At 40.2% G+C, this 23,978-nt stretch overlaps 1 protein-coding gene across 5 annotated transcripts in view; it reads left to right on the top strand.

Moving 5' to 3' along the window:
* Positions 1-8,226: 8,226 nt before the first annotated feature.
* The window catches only part of FGFBP1 (fibroblast growth factor binding protein 1), a 43,007-nt gene continuing 27,255 nt past the window's right edge, over positions 8,227-23,978 (top strand). Inside the window, exons 1-2 of one of the 5 annotated variants that reach the window (XM_071743914.1) lie at positions 8,227-8,331; positions 9,631-10,379. In XM_071743914.1, coding sequence (XP_071600015.1) covers positions 9,656-10,372 — 717 coding nt within the window. In that variant the 5' untranslated portion in view covers positions 8,227-8,331; positions 9,631-9,655 and the 3' untranslated portion in view covers positions 10,373-10,379. Of the gene's footprint in view, positions 8,337-9,630; positions 10,758-23,978 lie in introns of those variants that run through there. The other 4 variants (XM_071743913.1, XM_071743916.1, XM_071743915.1 and 1 more) reach the window with 4 other exon arrangements.

The raw sequence follows: 23,978 nt of genomic DNA on the forward strand, positions 1-23,978 counted from the left end.
TTGGAAAGAACCTAGGATCCAGAATTAAAGATTACCTTAAATTCTGGCCACCAGACAAGTTTTTCTTCTGTGTATATCATGGCCATTTTTAAACATCTCTATATTAGCTGAACTCAAATAGCAAAGAGGAGTATATGACTACCTTGCAGCTTCAGCATAATTTACATGAGCAAAGAAAATAAACTAGAAAGCAGTGTAGAAACTGCCTTCAGCATGTGTGAGAAGAAAGGCTCATTGTAAATATGTGAGAGGAGAAATCCACCTGAAAAGGAACTCTCAGGTAATTAGTTTTCCACATCATAATCACACCTGTGTTTTCTCCTGTGTTATCTAAAAGTTATCCAAACCAAAAAATAATTGCTGCTGTTTAAAGATAAATATAACAATTTAATTTCCAGTGTACTTTCTACAACAGCTTTGTGAAAGTGCATCACTTGTCAGCCCATGGGACTAGGAAGGAAAAAATACAACAGATACTGAACTCAGAAGTTAGTTTCTCAATTGTAGAACTTTAAAGTAGCTGTAACATGTTTTGTTTCCACATTGCCTCTTTTTGTAGGTGTAAGGATGTTTAAAAAAAAACCAAAAAGACATACAAAGGTACCTTTCTTTCATCTCTCTGACTCAGACAAGTGTCATCATCTACCTTGGAAAAATTAGGAAGCAGAGACATGTAATGGGGCCTCTGGCAGCAGATGTTTGCACAGGAGCCAGTGTGCTAAATAGTGCTAGAAACAAAAATTTAACATCCTTGTCATTCTACTAGATGAGTACACACATAGGAACAAAATCTATCCCTCACATGCCCCAGCTTTGGATGCCTCTCAAACAGAGCCAGCCTCTTACACAGTTTTGCTGTGGTTGACCTCAATAGATTATGCATATGGACCCAGAAATTAAATTCTGTGCTGCAAATTCCACCTCTTTTTCAGGTCTTGCTGCTTAGAATTTTTTTCTGCATGCATAGCTGTCCGTGTCTCATTGCTTCTTCCAGCCCTAATTCTGTCATGCAGCAAAGTGTGGATTAATATCTGTAGTGTGCCTGATGGACACAGCCCTGCCTGTGTAGGTAAATCTGAATTTTCCATCTGAAGGGAGCAATGTTTCTCTGGTCTGGTCATGTTTACACAGATAAAATAATTACTCTTTGGTTATTTCTGTTTGTTAGCTTAAATAAAATAATTCACAGAAGGAGAATGAGCTGATAAGGAGAGGAACAAAAATATTGTATAAAAACTTAGTTCTGTGTTTTTCTGTAAAATATAAAGCTTTGTAGAGATAGTAAGCAACTGGTCTGGAGTAGCAGGAGGAAGAGAATAGGTATTGCTGGGTTAACAGGAAAGGGCCCATAAGAATGCCAAGATTTCATTGATTGTTCCAAAACAAATTTTACCAATGTCTACATGGCAGGAAGTCTGCAAAGAAAAAAAGTTCCTTTTGCCCTTTGTAGTCATTCTATTTTATGCCATCCCAAAAATAAATGATGGTTTTGAAATTACTTTGCAAGATCATTTCATAAATTTTGTTCATTGCAAAAATATCTTTTGTTCTTTCATGGCAGAAACTATCCAAATGTTACTATTTTTCCTCTTTTCAAGGTAATGCTGGGGTGAAAGAAGCCAGCCTGGTGTACCCCATGTGCTACCATAGCAGTGGGGCAGCCCCTGAGCCCTTTTTAGCTGTGGGATGGTGGTGGCAAAGAGCACTTCAGTTGCAGCTTCTCCTGCTTCAGAGCAGCTTGGGGCTTTTAGTGGTGCTGAGGCAAGGAGGTTTCTTTGCTGAGCTCAACTGAACTTCAAAAAGTTACAAAATACTGTGCTCAAAAGGAACTGGGCAACTCAAACGAAATGATTTGGAGATCTGAGGTCAAAACCAGAGCTAGCAGAAAGAGTAGTCCCTCAGCTTTTCCCAATCCATCCCAAGGTCTGCCTGAAGGAAACACTTGATAAAAGCATCAGACAAGAGTGCTCCACCACCTGTGAGATGCAACCTTGTACTGATCAGCAGTGGATGAGGGTTCAGAACATCAAACTGGTTTTAAAAGGCTGGGTTGGGGGCCAAATCTAGCAGCATCTCAAGCCTCTCTTCCTCCCCTATTCTATTTTCTATCCAACTTTAAACCTTCAGCCAAAAGTGTTAAACAGAGAACTTCTTCCTAGTTACAGGCATACCCTGGATATCCTTCTGGGGACTGAAAGGTGGCTGAACAACCTGAGAGAACACAGTTCAGGCAGGGGTGATACAGCCTCTCACCACCTTTATTCCTCCTGGAAAGGCTCAAGGGGATGGTGATTCCTGCAAGGGCATCAGGTGGTTCCCTTTTCTCATTCTGGCAGTTCACGCCAGGACTAATGCTTCTGGTGTTTAATGAAGTTCTTTGGACTCTGTCATCATCAATACACAGATAATATTCACTATCTATCAAATAATTATTTAAACATTGCACTAAATAACCCAGGACTCAGTTTCAGGAGGCCGTGAACATACCCAATATGGTGATCTCAGTAAAATGAAAATGACAAATAAGATTTGTCCATTCTTTTTGTCCTTTCTCTGTGCCTTCAGAGTCTTAGGTCTGATAAAAATGCTGAGAGCTACCAGCCCCCCAGCAGCTGTGAAATCATTCTTCTGACATGATGAGCTTCCAGCAGGACTTTTCAGACCTTCTTCTAGGTGTGAGGTGTTTAATGAAGTTCTTTGGACTCTGTCATCATCAGTACACAGATAATATTCACTATCTATTAAACAATTATTTAAACATTGCATGAAATAACCCAGGACTCAGTTTCAGGAGGTTGTGGACAGGCAGCATGAGAAGTGGTTATGGGAATGGTTATTTTTCTTTACTAGATGCCCAACCAGCAGGTTACTTAGTCAGAAGTTATGTCCTCTTTACCAAAAGATAGAATTAAAAGAGTAGAAAAATTTAGTTTGTGTAATTTGTGTGATAACAGAGGAAAAGGGGCAATTTAATTGAGAATTGGAATTGGAATGCCACAGTATTAGCAGTGCCATTCTGATGTAAGGAATTTCTGCTCTACTTTTCACCCGTTTTCAGAAAATGGGTTAAATATCTCTGAAAAATGTCTTAAATGTTTAGAATACTGCTAATCCCCTGTGAACTCACTAAAAAAGGTGTTCATACCTAATGTTTAGGATTATTAATTGTTTGTTAATCATTTCCACATGGAGGAGCTGTAGAGTTAAAAACCATCCAAGAAAAAACACGAAGAACAACAACGTACTCAGGGATGTTGAATCTTCTGGTTCACTGACCAAACTCCAGCTCTACCATAAATGCCAAGGGGTGTTTGTCCTTTCAGCTTTTGCTAACCATAAGAAAATGTGCTAGAGCTTGGAAAGATGGATCTAGAATTTTTTTTTGTTTGCTTGTTAGTTAATGGTTTTTATTAACTACATACCCAAACATGGTGATCTCAGTAAAATGAAAATGACAAATAAGATTTGTCCATTCCTTTTATCCTTTCTCTGTGCCTTCAGAGGCTTTGGTCAGATGTGCTGGAAACATCTTGCTGTGCTTGGAACCAGTGCTAAAAGCCACAAAATTGTCAGGCACTGATAAACTCCTAAGAGTTTAGGCAATATATGTCAATATACTTCCTTTGTCACAGTAGACCCATCTATTCTTCTCTCTCCACACACAGATATACATCCCTTATTTCAATGAAAATATACAAATTAATCCATTAACATTAATGAGATACAATGGAGGGCATAAAAGTATTCAATGCTTATCATATGATACTATCATATATATCATATATCATACATCTCTCTACATTTGCACATTCATATTCATTGGTGCAGCTTAATTTATTTATAGAACAGCTTTAAACTTTGTGGAAAGGATCTTTGGAACAGACAAAGAGCAGAGCTATCACTGATGTCTGAAAGAGACTTTTGAATGTCCCCATTTATTCTGACCATGACTGCATTAGAAAAAAAATGGAGAGGAAATCTAAGTTGCTTTGATTTCTTAAAGTAGAAGGTAGAAAATCTGCATCTTCCTTGAAAAAAAAAGCTGTTGATTATATCTATACAGGTCAAATATGGTTTACAGAAGCCCAGACACAGCCTCAAAACAGTGGTCAGTAGCTAGGAAATGATGTCTTTTTAACACACTGCACCTTGGCTTGTACATAATTTGTCTTCAGCTTCATTAATGTTCATCCTCTGTCAATCTGCAACCACACCAGGGTGTGGAAGGATTTCCCCACAGATCCAGTCAGCATTTGAAGTCTTCCAAGCCACATTATAACCCTCAGCTCCTCTTGGTTCTTTTCCTATGCAGGATCCATTTGTATTTTTTCTGCCTGTAAAGGAATTAATTCAGTGGAGACTGCTGTGTGTACATCAGGAAAGAACTAAAACAAGCACCTAATTCATTTCTAATTCCCACTAAGAAAAAAAAAATTAAAAAAAGAAGTTGGTTTCAAACTAGGAGAGGGCTGAATCTCCTTTCTTACCCTCATCTCCCTTTGGTTACTCCATCAGTACTCTCTTAATGTAAAAGCTTTTTTTCAGCTGTTCATCTGAAATAAGCACATGCAGAATTTTTTTACCACAAAGCTTTAACAAGAGATAAAGCATCTGTGGCAGCTGAAAGAATTTTGGGGCTGGAGGGTTGAGCTCAGTGCTTGTAGTGAAGGGGGCTGCTGATAAGAGAGTCCCTGGTGTCATTCAGGTGTCAAATTTTTGTTTCTCCTAGATATGGGTGATTTGCACCAACCCCAAGTAGACTCCAGTCTAACATCAGGCAGTAATTTACAATGGCATCTTTTTATTCTTTCACTCATTTTATTTTTCTCAGAAAAAAAAAAGCAGTTCATTGTCTGCATTTCTGAAGCTGTTCTGGTCAGTCTGGCAGCCTCGTGCATTGCTCTAAGCTATAAAAATCTTAGCAGGCAAAATATCTCAAATGGCAATAAGTCAATAGTTGTTTCCCCTGGCTGCCAAAACAACCTGAGCATGCCCTGAATGTAGTGAAGCCATGCTAATAAATCCAGCAGCCTCAAATAAAATCCCAGGTCAATGAGATGACTGTGCTTGGAGAGTCTTTAGCTGTTACAGAAATGGAGAAGTGATGGCTTCTGCTGCAGCCAACAGTAAATGAAAATATGTAAAATTCAAATTTTGAGGGTAACTTCTGCCTGATACTGGAAAAGTTGGTAAGAAACACATATTTCAGGAGAGTGTATTTTTATTTTACATAATTTTTCTTCCAAAGTTTGTGGGAATTTCTAAATTAAGCAAAATTCTAAAGAGAGGGAAAACCAGATTTTTGTATCTATCATCTTTGGTGACTCTGTAGCATAGAGAGGGACCAAAATCTTAGTATCTGCTTAGATTGGAATATGTTTTCCATTAATTGTTTTACAGGAGCAATCATCCTCATAATGGCTGCAGCATTTAATATCCTGTATAGAAGAAGGCAATCAGGTTTGGTTAGGGATGTAAGGAGTTTTACTTCTTTGTCTTTGGCTTGTTTCAAAATGAAGGCAAACTCTCCTTATGGTTGGTTCAACATAATTTCACAATAAAATTAAGGGCGAGGAGGCCCCTAAAATTTTCCTATCCTTGTTTGAATTTGGAAAGCTTCCTCCCACCAAGGCAAAACTCTCCCAACCTTACTTAGCATCAAAGTTTTCAGTCTCCTGAAGACATGTGGCCCCCAGAACTATTTTTTTTTTATTATCTAATGAAATGAGGGATTTCCTCATGATCTCAGAACGCATTCCTAATAATTCCCCACAATAATTTCAGAATTCCATTATCTCAGAACCCATTCCTCATCATTTCAGAACACACTCCTAATAGCTTTGTCAGTGGTTTGGATCTCCTTGGCTTAATTAAAACCACTTATCATCAGGATTGCTTGAATGCTACAGAACGATCCTCATGAACATTCATTTGAAATGCAAGCAGCTCTTCACTGATGTTGGACTTATTTTAATTCTCTCTGCCTGAGCATTTGCATGGAGAAGAGCATCCTGATGCCTACACATATGACTGACAAATTGCAGATTTTTTTAGATGGAGCCATATTTGTAGGTGGTACAGCAAAAAAAAAAAAAAAAATAAAAAATATCCTTGCAACATCGTCTACAAGATTAAGTATTATATTCCCTTTCCAGGTGAAGAGCATCACTTCCTAGTGGATATCTCTGAGAAAGAGAAGAGCTGAGACAGAAATGTGTAGTTCTTTGGTGTAAACCTTCTGCTTCATCCCATTGTCTGTGGTTCATTACAGACTTTGTAACCTTCCTCCCTTCCTTGTTCCTAGAAGTTGTTCATCCAGAGTAGGAGGGGGTGTGTTGGTGCTTTGGTGGTGGTTTTTTTTTTTTTTTTTTTTTTTGGTGATATACCTGAACCAGCCCTCTAATTTCTCACCAAAAAAAATCAATTTATAGGATGCTTACACAAGACAATGGGGCATTGTAAAGACATTCCTGAATTAGTTCCAGAACCTGAGGTAGTGTTGTCACTTTGGCTTGATGCTGTCCCCAAAGTAATTAGCCCTGATGAGAGGCTCATTATCTAGGGCACAAAACCACACAAATGTAACCACACATTTCTGAGGATCCACACTGAACAAAACTGTAGATTTATTTAGGTTGGAAAAGACTTTTAGGATCACTGAGTCCAAACATAAACCTGATAGTAACTAACACATCAAAACTAAATGCTAAGACTCTGGAGGATGCTGCAGACACTTATGTGGTGTTGGTTTTAGGAGTCCTGAGCCAGGTAGTTCCCCTCTTATTTATCTCTTACTTTATTCTCTTTATCTGACTCCTGTTCAACCTGACACACTGTTAAATACTTTCTGGTCATCCTTACCCCTGTCCATTAGTCCTTGACAGTGCTAATCAGAAATCTTTTACATTTAATGAAGTGTTGTGAATAGTTTCATCCTAACTCATGCCAGTCAAAGGTGCACTCAGCAAATCTACTGACTGAGCTTGATCAGAAAGCATTGAAGGTGGCTGAATATACATGGACTGATGTGTCTTGGCACATAGATCAGACCCTCAGTATTTCAAGTAAATAAATCCCATTCCCCCTATTTCTGTCCTGAACTCATTGGGGAATTACTTTTTTTTTTTTTTTTTTTTTTTTTTTGGCTTCTAACAGAAAGTTAACAATCTCCTTGTCATCAAATCATTCCCTACAATCCCTTGCCTGTAGCTTTTTGCCTTTTGTCCCACTCCTTCTATACCTAACAGGAAAGAGTCAAAGAGGTTGTCCTGGTTTGGACAGTGTTAAGCTGTGACAGAGGAAGACTTGTCTACATCTTACCCCAATTTCTACTTTTACTTTTTCTTTCATCCCACCTTTCACTCTTGTATTTCCCAAGCACATTACAAATGTCTCAGTTACTTTTCTCCAGTAAAACCAAGCTACAAAGGCACTATCTGCTCCATCCATTCTTTAAGGGACACCTTTTCACAGCTCTGAATTAATTTTTATGTTTTTCTAAAGCTTGCTTGTTAACTGTCACCATCTCTTTCAGATGAATATGCATTAGACATGGCCCCATAATGAAATTTCATTATGTAACCCACTTCTTTATACAAAATCTGTGTACAGCAGCATAAATCAGTGCTGTGCAATTGATCCCCACTCTTAGACCCTATACAGTAACCAGTCCTGAGGGACCTTGTATTTGTTCCTGGACTTTGTGGTTATCTCACTGTAGCAAACACTTTCCTTAATGCAGAATAAATACTTACTTTGATTTTTAAATGTTCTCCAATACAGTTTTGTGGCAGGAGGCAAAACCTCCTGAAAGGTAACTTTGAAATGCTTTGTAGAATTCTTTTCATTCCACAAAGAATCACTGGACAACACCCAAATTCTGCCAAACCCAGTAGTAGCACGACTTGCTGAGGGTGCTGCAGGATCCATCCCTCAACAGCTGGGAAAAGCTCTTAAGTGAAGCTCATGATCCAGGAAAATTCTCATCATTGCTCATGAAGAGTAAAAGGGTTTGGCTAAAGCAACATTTAATTTACACAAAATGTACCTTGTCACCCCACTGGAGCTGCCTGGTGGGTTTGGGATTTTTGGCGGGTGATTTAGTTGTGGATTTTTTGGGGCGAAGAATGAGAACTGGCCCTTTTCCAAGGAGGTGTGTCAGAGGGAAATGAACATGGCACTGAAATATCCTATTGTGTTGTAATAGTCTTGCTGGAGACCTGAAGGTGTGTCTCTGCCTTTATAAATACCACACTGCTTTTACAACTCCTCTGATTCTTTTGAAAGAGGAAGGTGCATCAGGAGGTGCATTTGGATATCCCCAAGCCCTGGGTAAGGTCTGTCTTTTGGTCATCTTACTTTTGCTCTCTTCCACTTGCAAAAGAAGGTTGTTGTCATCTCTTTATTAATTTTAATTAATTTTATCTAGTTGTTATATTTGCAGCAGAATTTTAGATACTATGGGATGTTTTCTAAAGAGGGTTTTATAGAATGAAAATCTCTGTATAGTATAATGCAGGAAGCAACTCAATTAATTATGCAAAAGTAGGACCTGCTCACCTCTGCTTCTACTTGTGTTTTCTAGATTCTAAATTTATAAAATTAAAGATATTTGCAGACAGCTGAGTGTTGAAATAGGTTCCTTTTTAGCGTGCCTACACACGAATAAACTTGGCTACAAAAGTGGCTATGATGGAAACACCTGAAAATTTAAACATGTAAGGATTTGAAAAATAAAATGTTTAAGGGTTTAATTAAGTAAATCAAAATCCTCTACTATTATGGCATGCTTGATCCTGAAACTGCTTCACAAAGAGAAGCACCCACAGAAAGAAATGTGCTTTGTGCAGATGCAGGGATCAGCTTGATAATAATTTGCCAAGCAGTTACATTGCACAACTGAAGGAGTGCATTTTCCCCATGAGTTTGATAGCTTTAGGCACAGCCTGGTGCACTGCAGGCACCTTCAAAAGGAAAAAAGTCATGTTGTTTGTTTAGCAGGCAAGGCAGGAAAGAATGCAGCAATAGTTACTTTTTTTTGGTGTCTGGAAAGACTACTGTGTGTGGGGTTTTTCAACAGAAAACTGAAATGTTCTCATTGCAGATAATTTTCAGGATGCCTAAAAAATAATTTTGCTCTGCTAGAAACAAATGGTTTCCTTTGTGTTGAGCATATTTTTGAAGAAAAGCAAAAACTTGGAGTCAAAATCACTGATGTGCTGTTCACAAAATGGGAGGTGATGGGAACAGCTGCTGTATGTGCTATAAATTGAGTTATCCATCTGAGATAGACAAATCCTGGGTTCAGATTCCTTCTGACTGCAGAAGAGATTTTAAGTAAGGTACCTCAGTCACTGGGCAGTAGCATGTTCTGGGAGAGCATCTTCCTATCCCACATTGCATAGATAATTAAGTAATTAGATCAGAAGGATTTACTCCATAGCCATCTACATTGATCAGGGATCATTTGTAATGGTTCTAGAAACCAGGTGTTATTCACACAAAACACTTTGCCAGTAACATCACTTTAATAGGTAGCAAAGAGCAGTGCAATACCATGTCTGAAATACTGCAACTGAGTCCAGCATTAAGTGAAAAAAATTTTATATATATTTTTTGTTTGTTTTGAAGGCAGATAAGAAGCAAAACAGAGACCATGAGGATCAAAAGCTTTGGATTTCTTTGTGTATTGATTCTGGTCTCCCAGATGCTCCTAGCCCACTGTGAAAGACTGAAGGAAAGAAAAAAGGGAAGAAAAGGTATAGAACACAGTGGGAAAAACCAGACTGAATCTAACGAAGAAAACGAAAAAGGGCGGAAACCAAAAGGGGGAAAAGCATCTCCTAAAGGCAAGTTTAAAACCAAAGAAAATGCTGAGTGCACCTGGGCAGTGAGTGACATGAAGGCTGCTACTCTGCACGTATCCTGTGAGCATGGTGAGAGCAAGTTCTGGTGTCAATTCTCTGGAGACCCCTCCACCTGTCCCCAGTATGCAGCAGACCAGAAATCCTACTGGAAACAAGTCTCCCGATCCCTAAAGAAGCAGGAGCATCTCTGCCAAGACCCCAAAAGTGTCCTCAAATCTAAAGTGTGTAGGAAAGGCCCACGGGGTGCTCATCTCAAGCTGACCCACTCAAGTTTTCTGGCACCCGTGGGTCCTGTGGAAGGGAACACAATTCACCATCCTGAAGAAGTTGTTCAGACTCCAGCAGCTGCCTCTGGGACTGAAAAGAAGGCAGAACACAGCCCCCAAGACTGTGTTGAGGACATAGATTATGTTGATCAGAAAAAGGTGGCTGAGGAATACTGTCCAGAAAGTTTGCTTTCTTTGTGCTACTTTTTTATCACAATGGTGCAAGACAAAAAGTGCTGAAAGTTTTGTGTCCTGAAAGTTTGGTCTCAATTATTACAGATTTTTATCCTCATGTTATATAGTGTGTATATATAAAAAAAAAAAAAAAAAAAAAAAAAAAAAAAAGAAAAAAGAAAAAGAATATATTTTTCTGATTTTGTATATACATACCATGCTACACTTGGCATAGTTGAAGATGATATAAATTTTATTTCATGTAGGTTGCTACACAGGTGTTACCAATCAATGTTCTATACTCTACATAGAAGCCTATAAGCAGTTTCCTTGCCCCTCTTTGAGCTGTGCCAGCCAAAGTGATGAGTTCAGTGCTATGCACTTCTTGGCTGTGTACAATATGTTTGACCTAAAAATTAAGAAAAAAAAATAAACTTCAAAATATTTTCAAGATATTCTGTGTTTAACTAGATTTCTCTCTAAGTGCTAAGGCTTTGTCAGAGCTCCTGTAATACTCATTTTCTGAGGGATAAACAGAGATGCAGAGCTAAAGTGACTTATACACCTTTGTCTGTATGCCCAGGACTTTACCCCTTACTCAAGCAGGTAAAGCACTTGTGCCCAACACAACCTGTATCTTCCTTTGAAGTTCTATTGTCTATTATCTTTATGTATGGAAAACACCAATAAATACTTTTCTGGTAATTAAACGTCAGCTGTATTAAAAAAAAAATAAATTAAAATCCAAATTCTACCAGACCAAAGATCGTAGAAAATGTAAAGCCAAATAATGACAACTGAACTTTCCTAATTTTTGAAAACTCAGCTGGAAGGAATATATTATACAAGTTACACTTTTCCAGTGGCTCTGGCCTCAGAGGGAGGTCTTCAGGTCTTCAGCCTCAGTAGTTTGCTTGAAGAGACTTGAGCTTTCACAAAATACAATTTCCCTGAGCATTTCTGCTCAGTATAGAAACTATTTCTGTTCCTTGAGAAACATAGCCTGTTCCCTTCTGTAATTATCTCATTACTAGGATATTTGAGGGAATATTTTAGGATGGGTAGGTGTGAGCTACTCACCTTCTGCCACTTCCCTCTGTTCCTTCACTGTTGCACATATTCACTTTTTATTTCAATGAGGCTTTCTGGGAAGGAAATTTTAATGCTACTCTGTCTTATTAATACAGCAATAAGGGCCCAGGCATTATTTAATACTAGTAAGAATTTCTTTGCAATGAAGAACTAACTCAGCAAAAATACCTAAATTTAGATGGAAGTCCTCAATAAGAGAGAAAAGTACTACTAAACACAGAGCTTTTTTTTTTTTTTTTTCCTTGTTAGTAGAGGTCAAGCCTTCTTACACAGAGTTGACATGATTTTGGCAGAGCCAGGAAGAAGGCATAGGATCAGCTTGGGCATCAATATTTTAGAGCAGACTGTTCTGGAGGCTCTTAGAAGCACTTCCTATGATGCTCATTTACATATTTTGCTAATTAAAATATTGTGATTTGTACATGACTAAGATCTTGAACGTGGGATGCTGCTATTAGGCAAATTGTATTTGAGAAGGGTTCACCTGTATTTTACCAAATCTGAAAGGCAAAAAGGAAGCTGGAGTCTCTTATTGAAGCTGCAGCCTCTGCACTCCCTGTGGAATCACTGGGTCTGCCCAAGCTGTGCAAGATTCCCTTGGACTGATGCCCACAGCAAAGCAAAATCCCAGTCAAAAGGAGCATCAGGAGTAACCCCTGTGCAAACCACAGCCATTCTGGTGCCAAGAAGGGTGAAAAACCAACTGCTTATTATTACTGAGGTAGATAGGTAAGTACTGAAAGTGCAGGTGGGTTCCAGGTGCCAGACACCTCGTGTGTTGCCCTTCACCACTTGGCACAAGGAGATCATTTTAATCAGAAAGTCAAAAGGTGCAAAGGAAGGATTAGGAGCACACCTGTGGCTCAAGCAATCACCCACAGTAGCAATTAATTATTGATTATCTCATCCAGGATACAGAGCCCTGGATAACAGCCCCAGAGAATAGGGCAGGGCTGGTTTAAGAGGCTCAGTTGCTCCAGAGGTTTTGGAAAATGTCCAATCCTAACCACCCCCAGCTGCTGCTACCCTGGTGAGTACTGTGGTGAGGACTTCGTGGCTTGCAGCAAGATCCACCCCACTCCAGCTGCCAGGAGGCACTGTGGCTGCTGGCCAGCCAGGAACACCAAGCCACTGACACATCCCAGAGCAAATTCCAGCCTGGAATTCCAGAGCTGTGAGTTACATCTCTGCCTGCAGAACTGTCAGCACCTGGAGCCACATGTGGGAGCTGCCTGCTGCTCTACCAGGATGCTTTACATTGCTGTTGCTGCTTGTTTTCTTTCAGGACTGACTTTTACCCCCAGGTGTGGCTCTTTGCAGGAGGAAAATTCTGCTCCATCTCACCAGATGCACTTCAGCTGTGATGCACAGAGCTGTGCCAAGCATCCTGCAGGGACAGTGGGGAACATCAGGAGCAAAAGGAGATCTCTGGGCAGCCTTTTCCCTTGGCAGGTGGGCTTATGTGGGTGTGCAGATCTCAAAACTGCCTCAGACAAGGTTTATTTACTATTATTAATTATTAAATTCCATGGGTATATAGTTTGGGCTGTTCTTCAGACAGGCTCATTTCAGAATATCAGAGAAATATATTTGAAGTCTAACTTCATGAAAAGCCTTTTCTGTAATTGCACAGACCATGAGCCTATGAATAAGTGCCCCAAGTTTTTTTTTTTTATACTTACCAAGCTTTGTGCTTCAGTCCTACATCTATAAAGCAGTCACATGAGAGAAATTGCATGAGCCTCTCTCTTTTCTGGGTGTTTACAGAGCCAGTTAGGTCAGTATAACTTTGCTGCTTCTGATCAGGATATTTAAAATATTTCCTGGCATTCTTCACCTTAGGATTTGTGGTCATGATGGCAAAGTTCACAGGGGAGCTCTGTTCTCTGCCTCTTTTCCCTAGGTGCACAAATTGTCCTTGTGTCAAAGCTTCTGTTTGAATAACTTGGAATAAAGGTGGTGGTGACTTTTCTAACACATTCCATATCAGGGCAGGTAGGGACACAGGGAAGGAAAACAATGAATGGATTTAAATTATGTGTGTGCAGCCCCAGTCCTCTTTCCTACAATACTGAAAACATAACTTTGCTTTCTAAGTGTCAGCCTGAATTAAGGAAAAATCAGCCCCATTTTACACCTGGGAAATGAGGTATAGGAAGACTGTGAGATGTCATGGGGAGAAAATCAGTGGCTGAATCAGGAAACTAAACAGAGGTCTGCAGAGCTCCCTTCTCATGCCTTGTGATTAGATTATTCTTCCTAAGAACAACATGTATTTGTTCTTGAAAACATCCAGCTAACTTCTAGGTGTTTTAAAATTCTTGGGAGTATCTTTGGGGAAAAGTAATTTGCTTTCTTCTAAGCAATATGGTTTGTTTCTCCAGAAACTCTGTGTATTATAATTTGAATTTATTTGCTTGGAAAGGATAGGTTTTTTTGAAGATAGGAAACTCATTCTAGCTTCAGGGATGAGGAAGTTTCAGGGATTTTTCCTGCTCTTGCAGTATGGAATACCTATACATTTGGTAACTGCTTTAGACATAGATGATCTTCTTAGGTGGATCCAACCCCAACATACTCCCACAAATTCTCAAATCCTCACCAAACTGCAGACTGAACCCCCAGGTTTTTTCATAAAAGAGGAGAGAAAAATTTGAAAGTTAAGAGGTTTTCAAAAGTTACCTCCTCATATATGTCCCTCTTACCTAGGAAATTTTAGAAGTATCTCCATGACCACCAGGAAAGGAGGAAACATTGCTAATGCCCAGCAAGAAGCTCTGGCAATGCACGACGACTTCAGAATCCATAAAATTTCAGCTCTTTTTAACTTCAGGGTTTTTATTTTTATCATTTCATTATTTTTATCATTTCATTATTTTCTGAAGAGTGTTTGCTACTCACTTTCACACACCATTTCATCTGAATGAGTTTTCCTTCCTTTTGAAACCTCCCATCCCCATTCACCCTTTGGTGATGGGACAGATTACATCTCTAATCTCTGCTGCACAACTCCCTGGAGGAGAACAGAGCTGAGTGACTCAACCCTCCTGCTTCCAGCAATGCCCTACCCTCTTTTTTCCCCTGAGGGGCCCAATGGGGACCAACCACCTGATATCACCTCACCTGCTTTTGCCCAACCATAGCAGAGGCTGAGTCTTCAGACCAGGCACATTTTACTCCGCTGTGCTCAATCCATGCAGACATAGCTGAGCTTAGATAAAAAAAATCCCACTCCCTTTTCCACCTTTACCTCCAGGCAAGGCAGCTCAGTACTTGTTGGGAGCTGCTGCACCTCACCTGTGCCATGGCCTGGGTTTTGTTCTCTTTCAGGATGTTGTATTGGTTGTTGCTCCAGGTGATTTCCAAGAGTGTTGCCCCTTTGATTGCCACACTGGGAATTGATCAAGTGGAAAAATCCAGCTTTGAGGATGTGAAATTTGGCAGGTTTCAGCCTGCAGTGGTTCCTTAGAGTCTTGTTACTCAAGGATGGTACCATCCCATCCCTAGCTGGAGCATGCCTGCTAGCACCCTAAAAGTCTTATGGATCTCGAGGCCACTGTGGGTATTCCTGTCTTCCAACATCTTTGAGCTTCTTTTTACTCCCTCCCTCAAAAGAGCAGGGGAATTTTGAACCCCAGCCACAATCATCATCTCCAGAGAGCCAGAGAGGAGAGTGCAGAGTGCAAGAATCCCAGCAAGGTTGGAATTATCACTCAACGCCCAGAGCTTTCCAAAGGATACCCAGGTGCCCCACTTGCCCCTTCCACTGCCTTTACTGCAGTGGGACAATGCAGGAGCCCAAATAGAATGGACTGGCCATGCCACAAGGCTTTTTACCTGTTTGTAAAGGTATGCTAGCCTTGCTTATCTCTTTCAAGAAGATTATCTAACAGTTTTTTTCTGGAAACCTGCTTCTATCCATCTAAGACAGTGTTTCCTTAAGCTACTTGAACTTCGTCTTAAGTTGCTTATTGACCCCACCAGAAAAAAAATATTTTAAGACAAAGAAATGAGTAGGTGTAAGAACTGTGGAGACTTCCCATCAAGTTATTGCTGATCATAGCAGGCCCCATAAAGAAATTATAGATTTAATTAATTTGAAGCTCCCAGTGGACCATGGAAGCCTCACAGTAACTTCCAGGCAACAAAAAAACCCCAAAACTACAACAAAGGGACCTTGCTGGACAATGAGAAGAGCCTGAAACATGTTCAAAAATGATATAAACACTCTGTGGAGTTTTGTGTATATCAAGGAAGAGGAGAATTGTTCCAGTCAGCCAGAACATTTGATCTTAAGATGAATCTTAAAATTAGAATAGGGGTTATAGTATTTTCTGTACAAGGAATTCATCCTATACAACCCTAGTACATGCATTAATTATATGTAATGAGTATGCTTAGAGAATAGAATATTATTTATATGAGTTATATTTATATAATATGAGTTATTTTTATATGAGTTACTTTCACATATGTTGCCTGAAGGTGATGCTGTCACTCTAGACGTGGTGTGATGTCCTGGAAAATCTTGGATTACTTTTGGAGCAGCTGAATACCCACAGCTATAGATGCCAAGGCACCTGTGTTCTACTCTTTGTTTCAAAGGGTTTTCCAAAGGATGGCTGCAGGTCTTCCTTGCAGGGAAAGCTTCCAGGGAATTTTGTGCCTTGTCTCTTATGCCTGCAGGCATGAATGTGGTAGTGTCCTATAGGGAGGATTCCAGTTAAATGTTGATCTCAAAGATTCTGTTCCTCACTTATATTTGTAAACAACACAGAAGTGAGTTGAAGTGAGTTAAAGAAGGCTCTGTTTGTGGACAGAGCAAAGTTGGGACATTAGAGATGTTGGTTTGGGTGTGATTTCAGAGGGAATCTTGTCTCTGAGAAAAAAATCCTCAAGCAAAATATGAGGGTTGGCATGTGCTGCTGTGGATGGGATGCTGGGGTTGGATTAACACTCAGGATGCTGGTTGTACAGGGTGGCTGCAGCTCCTAAGTCACTATCAGTGTAAGACTGAGGATGGTAGGTCATGATGTCCTGGCCAGTATCCAGCCAGGTAATTACACCTTGCTGCCCAAAAGCTTAGAATTTCAGTCTTTCTTCACCACCTTGAATTGCTTTGTGCTCTGTACACGTGTAGGTCTGGCTGATTTCACTTTGCCAGGGGGCTGGGAGGATATTTACTGAAGCCCCCCAAGCCTCAAGGAGGACCAATTGCTAAGGCAGTTCCCAGCTGTTTTCTCCAGAGAGGGTAAAAAGAAAATTAAAAGTGAGGGTGTGAAAACAAGAGCAGGAAATCTGGACCAGTCTTAAATCACCCTTCCTATCTCTTGCCAAATGAATGTTGAATTTGTTCTTCTTTTCAGCTGAAAACTTTATATTTATATTGCCTGAGAGGTGCTGTGTGCTCCTCCTGAAGTCCACACCCTTACATTATATACATCTGTTCCATACATATATCTGTTCCATACTAATGGAGCTCCTCTGGGCTTGCTAACTACTACTCAGAAGTAAATTTGGCTAATAGCTTATCATTAAGCTTAATTTTATTCTTTGAAATAGCTACTGTCATTTAGTATTGACCAGGAAGCCAGAGGTGGCCAAGTAATTAACAGCTTTCAAATAGAAATTATTGAATAACTGAGAACAGGGCCAAAGGAGAAAGTAGCAAAGGCACAAAAAATGCCTGTCAACAGCTCTCTTTCCATACTCCTTGTTATTCCAATGCCATATGTTTAGGGTTCTCCATGAATACAAGATAAAACTGCTGCATGAGTTCAGCAAGCACTTGGGTCAATCTGGCCCCACCGGTGACTGGAGGTAAAGCATCTCCTGATGGATAAGAAAATTCTTAAATTTCCAAGAACATGCAGCTCAAATTTACTTGAGCAGTACTTTTAGGCAATAGATCTTCTGCTTTGGGCATGGTGTATCAAGAGCTGGTTGGCTGTGAGGAAGGTTTCTCCCTGACATTTGTCTGAAAGATCTGATTTGAGAGGATTGCTCATCCATGCAGAGCATCTCTGGGGCTTCCTTCTTGGACATCTGGGTGACTCCAGGAGTTGCTCTCAGCTCTTTATCCAGATATTCTGTGGCATTTGTCCAGTGAGCAGCTTTGTTCTGCTCAGATAAACAGCAGGGTGTTGTTTTTCCTGGCAAAAGGTGTGCCAGGAAATCTCAGAGGAAAATAAAGGCTCTGTCTTCATGAATCCCTAGAGCAAGATGAGAGGAGAAAGAGAAAATGGGCATTGCTGCAGAAAAAATGGAAACCTCTCTGTTGCTCAAAGTTTGGGCCATGGGAACAGTTTGAGGGTTTGGGGGAGGGGAAATGGAGGCTCAATAAAACTACTGATATCCTCTTTTTGTATCTTCTGATTACAGAACTGCAACTTTTGAGAAAAATGAAAGCTCTTTGGTGTGTGATATAAGCAACAGATGAAATAAAAAAACAGGAGAGCAGATGAACCCATCTTGTATTTGGAAGGATTGTGGCAGCTCTAAAGTGCTTTTCCTGATTCCTTTGGAGCTGAAACAGGCTCTGCTAAACATCACAGGAGGATTTGTCTGTCTTAGAATGTGCTAAACAAAAATTAGCCACATTTCATACATCTGCAGAATGCTAGCCAGCTCCTCTAATTACATCTCTTTTTTTTTCTACATCACTGCCATTAGTCAAAGTCCTCAGGAATCAAAAGAAGCACTAAACACTAAAATACCAAAGACTTTCATTCAGACAGAAACAAATCCACCAGGGTGCAGGGAAACAACACAAGGCCCAGCTCAATGAGCCCATCTTAAGACCTTCAGAATGTTTATAAACCCTTTTGCTTTTATATTCTGCAGCATTCTGCTCTGGAGGATGCTGAAAAAATGGTCTGGGGAGTGCTGTTTAAGTCTGAAGTACTGAAATATCACTGACACTCAGTCAGATAGATGAGAACTCATCTTCTCTGGAGACATGAGACCCCACATCCAGTAATCAACGTGCTGCAGAATACAAGCAGAGAAAATAACAGCTTGATTTATTTCTTGCTCTTACAAGTGCAACAATTTAGTTGCATTTCTCTGTGTGTGCAGGTACTTGAAGAGAGATTTCAGGGGAAAAAAAAATCAAACTATTTAAAGATTTACAGTGTCTCACATAGTGTTAAAATTATGTGGCAGAAGTCTTTCATTCAGTAGATAGATTTTTTTTTTTTTTGGCTTGCATAGTTGCAGGGTTAAGAAGGAATTTATGTTTTTAGGGGTGATTTTAGGGCACAGGTGATTAATGAATGGTTATTCGCATATTTTGGGGAATATTTCTCTTTTACAAATAGTGGAATGGAGACAAAAGGCTAGAAAAACTAAAACTGTGTATCAGTGTAGAGGTAGAATCTGTAGGCTAAGTTTGTTCTTAGTTTAAGTGCATTCAATTTTCTTGAATTTCAGAATTTGCTTTAAGCAGATTTAAGCAATATCAGCAGCCATGAAGTGGGAATCCAACCAGTTCCTAGATCTGGAAGAACTGGTGTGAAGTGAAGATCCAATCTGTAAACTCTGTTGCTAAAATTAACAGTTCACTACTCAGGACAATCTATTCACTAAATCAACCAAATAGTTTAATTTATAGGCAATATAAAGCAACTTAATATTTTGAGCACCTTAAAAAAATGTTTATTAGATTGTATAAACAATCATGAACAGAAATATATGGAAAAAGGCAACTTATAATCATATGCTCACATAAACTACACAAATTATGTAAAATAGTTGTGTGCTTAAAAAGATCCAAGTATATTGGTCCTGGCTGGTGTTGTGACTGGGACATCCAGTTACTATGGACTATGGGTCAGTATTCTGACCCTTGGGCTTGTTGCTCCCACTTTTTGTTGATGATGGGAAGTTCTTAAGGATGCCATTCCCTTGCAGCCCAGAGCTCACCCTGATTGTTGGCAGTGAGCATCAATCTCATCTGCTGGCTGCTATTCTGTCACAAAATCCTTCCTAAATTAAGTGCAGGAAGAAACAGGCTTCACTGTTTGTAGTTACACCTGAAATGTTTGTTTTTCTTCAGGCGTGTTCCCACTGGCTTAAATGTTCTTGTTATTGCAACCAGGTAGGATGAGTTCCTGCTCATCAGAGTCACCTCAGATTTCATCTGCCAGCTGCAGACATGGAAAAGACCACAACACACCTGCTGTTTGCTAGGAACACCTTTGAGACCAGACAGTCTTCTGGTCCTATCTTCTTTTCTGTATTTGGGATGTTTCCAAATGTTTCTGGTCCTCAGAAGACAATCAATAAGGTTCTGCAACTTCATCTCTGAATTCTGATGTCATAAAGAAAATATTTTCATGCAATCTGGGAGGTTTTTGGATTTGATCCATCAGCTGATGAGTTCAAAGTAGCTAAATTTTGCTTTGGAGCTCTGATGGAGGATATGTAGTGCTGTTTTTACTGCCAGCCATTTCATCAAATGGTGCTAAATCACCAAACACCCAGGAAACAACAAATAATGGGCACAGTCTGAGCAATGTGTTGCAGTGCTGACCATTCAGGAGCCTCAGGGGCTCCAGACTAGAGGTATAAAAACCATCTCCTTTGAAAATCATTGTAGAAAAACAATTACTAGTGCTCCAAGTTGATTTATTACACACTGGATATGCATCTGTCTGGCAAGAAGAAGCACAACAAGAAGAAGACCAATGTTTTCTTCACTCATTCCAGAAAGCAGCTTCCTTCAAAGAGGTGAGGAGACCTCACGCTGAGAAGCTGGTGTGCCCTGAAGTCTGTCTGATGAGGGCATCATTGCTGGTGAGCAGCCAGGTAAGATCCAGCTTGGAAAAAAGGTTGGAAGAATATCCTTTTTCACCTATGAGGAAATTCATTCTTTTGTGGTCAGCATCTCAAAATCTATGAGTGTAGGATGCAGCAAATGAAACAAGCTGGCAGTCCCATCCACCATTGAGTGCAGACTTTTAAAATGTTCGTGCAGTGACTTCAATTTTTGGTCTGAGTCAAAAAGTCCCATATCTTCTACATCCACACTTTAACCACTCAAATCTGGATGCTGAATTAACAAAATAACTTCCTTGGTCTCACTGTTGCTTTGGACTTCTACACTACATTGACAGCTGAGCAGAGATGCAGGATCCATCCTGCCCGAGGGACAAACTAGGAAACTCCTTGTTTTTCCAAAGGAAATTCCTACAGATGGAGGTGAATCCTTCAGCCTTGTAGCTGAACTTTACTCATGTTTGCCACTGTAAGGAAGACAGGAACTCAGGTTAAATGCTGTTGGAATACCCCACAGTTATCACTGTGTACTTATAAAAAATTCAGCTTGGCCTAGAAGTTTGGAAAAATCAAAGAGCAGCTATAACAATGACACCAAGTAATGGTACCTGCTGCTAAACCTTTTGTTTAATGGTCATTCCTCTGAAGGGGTGGATCAAATATGGAATGAAGCATTTAAATAATCATGCCTGAGGCTTCAGTTTAGTCAAAAGTCCACAGTTTTTCAGTATGAATTCATTTTATGTCAACCACTAATGAAGAAGTGCCTGGGGATATACAAGGGACATCCCTGCATGCAAATTACTAACCAGAGCTTTGCAAAGCAGCTGTACAGAGCACACTGAGAAGAAAAGTTGTTGGCATTTTGGATCAGCAGTAGCTGGGACAGGAAGAAGGTGGGAAATGATGAGCAGCAGCAGCAGAGCAACACTGGCTGTGCTGAGCAGTGTTGCAGAGGGAAGGACTTCAGCTCACCAGTAACCCTCAGCCACGAGGGCCACATGATGATGGCAAATGCCTTGTTTGCTAGCAAGGCAGCAGAAACATGTTATAAAAAAATCATGGAATCACAGAATGTCAGGTTGGAAGTGATCTCGAGGATCATCTGGTCCAACCCTTCTAATATTATTGTTTATATGAGATGTCTCAGCACCCTGTTGAGCTGAGATTTAAGATTTTCCAAAGTGCACTTCCCCTTGGAGACCATTCCAATGTCTGCCTGTCCTCATGGTGGAAAATTTTCCTCTTGTGTTCAGTTGGAATCAGTCCTGTGGGCACAGGGGAAAAGAGAAATCTGTGGCAGCTTGATTTTCCTTTGGGGAAAGTAGAAGAGCAATGTGCATGGTCTTGGCTTCATCTCTTTTCATCAAAAATGTTGTCCTGGATGTCTCTGAGGCCTTCAGCCATTTACCTAGGATTCTTGACATGCAGTGGTTTTAAGAGAGGTGAAAGAAATCAGCACATGCATAGCATGGATGTTCTGGTGTCCTGTCAGATGCTGTCTGCAACCCAAGTCCAGTCCAGAAGTTTCAGCAGAGGAACCACAGAGCAGTGACAAACCTGCAGCAGCTTTGGGACTCTGTAACACTGGTGCTCATCTTATCCATGGTGCTTGCACCTTAGGCACATGCCTTTGATGTGTGCTATTGACCAAGCTCCTCTAGGTCACAAATTGAGTTTCTGTTCCTCCAGTGATATTTCCACGAAAGACTTAACTAAAATATGTAATGTAAACCCACAGCTTACATATTGTTCACAGAACCTGCTGATGTTGATCCTGTCTGCAGAAAATTAAAAAGTTTAATCTGCAGCTGACAGGTCAAAATCCCTCATTAATCAGCCTTTACTTGCTTAGTACTATTGCAAGAAAATTGTTGGTATTGTCTGCCAGGAAAGAGCCCTTACCTGAGGCTATCTTGTCAGTTTTACAGGCAAGAACATCCCAAGAAACAATGTTTTTTACAGAGAACAGTTTGTTCTGTTTCAGTCACTAACAAGAGCTGTGGTTTTGTTGAGGCCTGTTGAGATACTATATACATGAGAGGGAAAATTATAATTCCAGTAATAGAAGTTCTTTCTGTCTTTCTTATGCTAGTTTGTTGTCATAATACGTGCATAGTACCAATAAATCTGTAACATTTCATTCCAGCATGGAATTTCGATCCAGATTCCCTGCATCTGCTGAGCATCACAAAAAGGTGGGTGTTTGGAGGGAATTGCTGGGTGCCCAATGGGAAAGAATTCAGGGAAACTGCTAATCCCACTCTCCTGTGATTGCAGGTTGCATGGTGAAACCTTCCAGAGATTCCCTTCTTTCCAAGCATTAACACTTTCTAATGCTTGTGTATTCTGAGGGGCAACCAAAAATCCCAACAACCACACCAGAAAGAAAGATTCACCACTGCCAATGATGTATCAGATTTCTTCACTCCTTCTCCACCTTTTTATGTCTGGGAAATGTTGGGTATCTGGTGACAGGGATTTTTTTTTTCCCCTATCCAGGGATTTTTTTTTCCTGTGGCTGTTTCTGCTTTCCCTTCTTTAGCTCTGAGATGCCTGAGCAGGCCCAGGGAATGGCTGATTCTCTCCATCTCTGGATACTCTTCCACTGCCAGCACTGCTCTTCCAAGTGGTGTCCATCAGGAATTCTGGCACAGCAGGGATGGGGCTGCTCTGGCACAGTCACTGCAGTAAAGCTTTACTGTAAGGGCTGGAACCGTGTCCTGGTTGGACTCAGAACTGGGGACAAAGTAGCACAGAGAGTGGGTTCCATGTCAGAAATGATTGACTGGAATATCCTTGTCAACACTACACAGAGTTTTAAATTCAGGAAATAACAATATCTCTGGCTGAGAATGTTTTGGAGCAGCCTCTACCATGGGTTTATTGACCAGTCAGTGCCTTATGGGACAGCCCAAGCACTTTTTTTTTCTAGCATTAATATTTAGTGCAACTCACTTGCTACTGAAAACAGCCCAGAAGGAGGTATAGAAATAATTTCCCATCCATTTTTAATTTACTACATCAAGTCTTATCATACCAAGTCTCGGCCACAGTAACCTCTCCTGAGCTAATTGAACATTACATTGATGAAAAGAGTGGCAATTCTAGGAATTCAGACTGGTACATTTCTGCAGTGGGGCTGTATAATTTTGACATTATAATTAAAAAGCAATTACTTTTGCACTGATGCAATTTGTCATGCTGCACATCCCCAGATCAAACCCAGTCATCTCCCAATAAATTATCTCTGTGCCACTTGCTTTAAGTTATTATTGTCAGACTGTGAATGCAAGCAATCCAATCCAAAAGGACATGGAATATTAAGTGATTTGGCTCCTTTTCTTTTAAATGTTGACCATCAGTGCTCAGTTATATGCCTCAGCCCACATGCTTGTGCCTTCTATCTGGTTTATTTATGGACATCTCTGTTTGCCTGGAGGACAAAGTAGTGACTAGGTATAAACAGGAAAAAAATTAGAATCATGGTTAGATGAAACCTGTGGCTCTTGGACAGAGCTAAAGAGGATTATAGAGCATCAGCAGGTCTATAGCTATGTTTCCATGACTTTCTGTGCTTCAATTTAGTACTTAGATTAGGAATGAACTCCTCTCAAACTATTTTACTGTGGCAATAGGGTCACAGCAGTAGCTTTCCCTTCACTGTGTGGTTCTGGGAGTGCACTGGTCTCACCTTACCACACAATAACTCAGATTCCTCTCAGGTTTCTGGGCAGTGCTCTTTGGCAAGTTTTGCTTCTGGGCCTGGGGCACAAGCTGGCCCATTTATCTGGAACAAGTT

This window comes from Heliangelus exortis, chromosome 4, assembly GCF_036169615.1.
Source record: "Heliangelus exortis chromosome 4, bHelExo1.hap1, whole genome shotgun sequence".
Lineage (NCBI taxonomy): Eukaryota > Metazoa > Chordata > Aves > Apodiformes > Trochilidae > Heliangelus > Heliangelus exortis.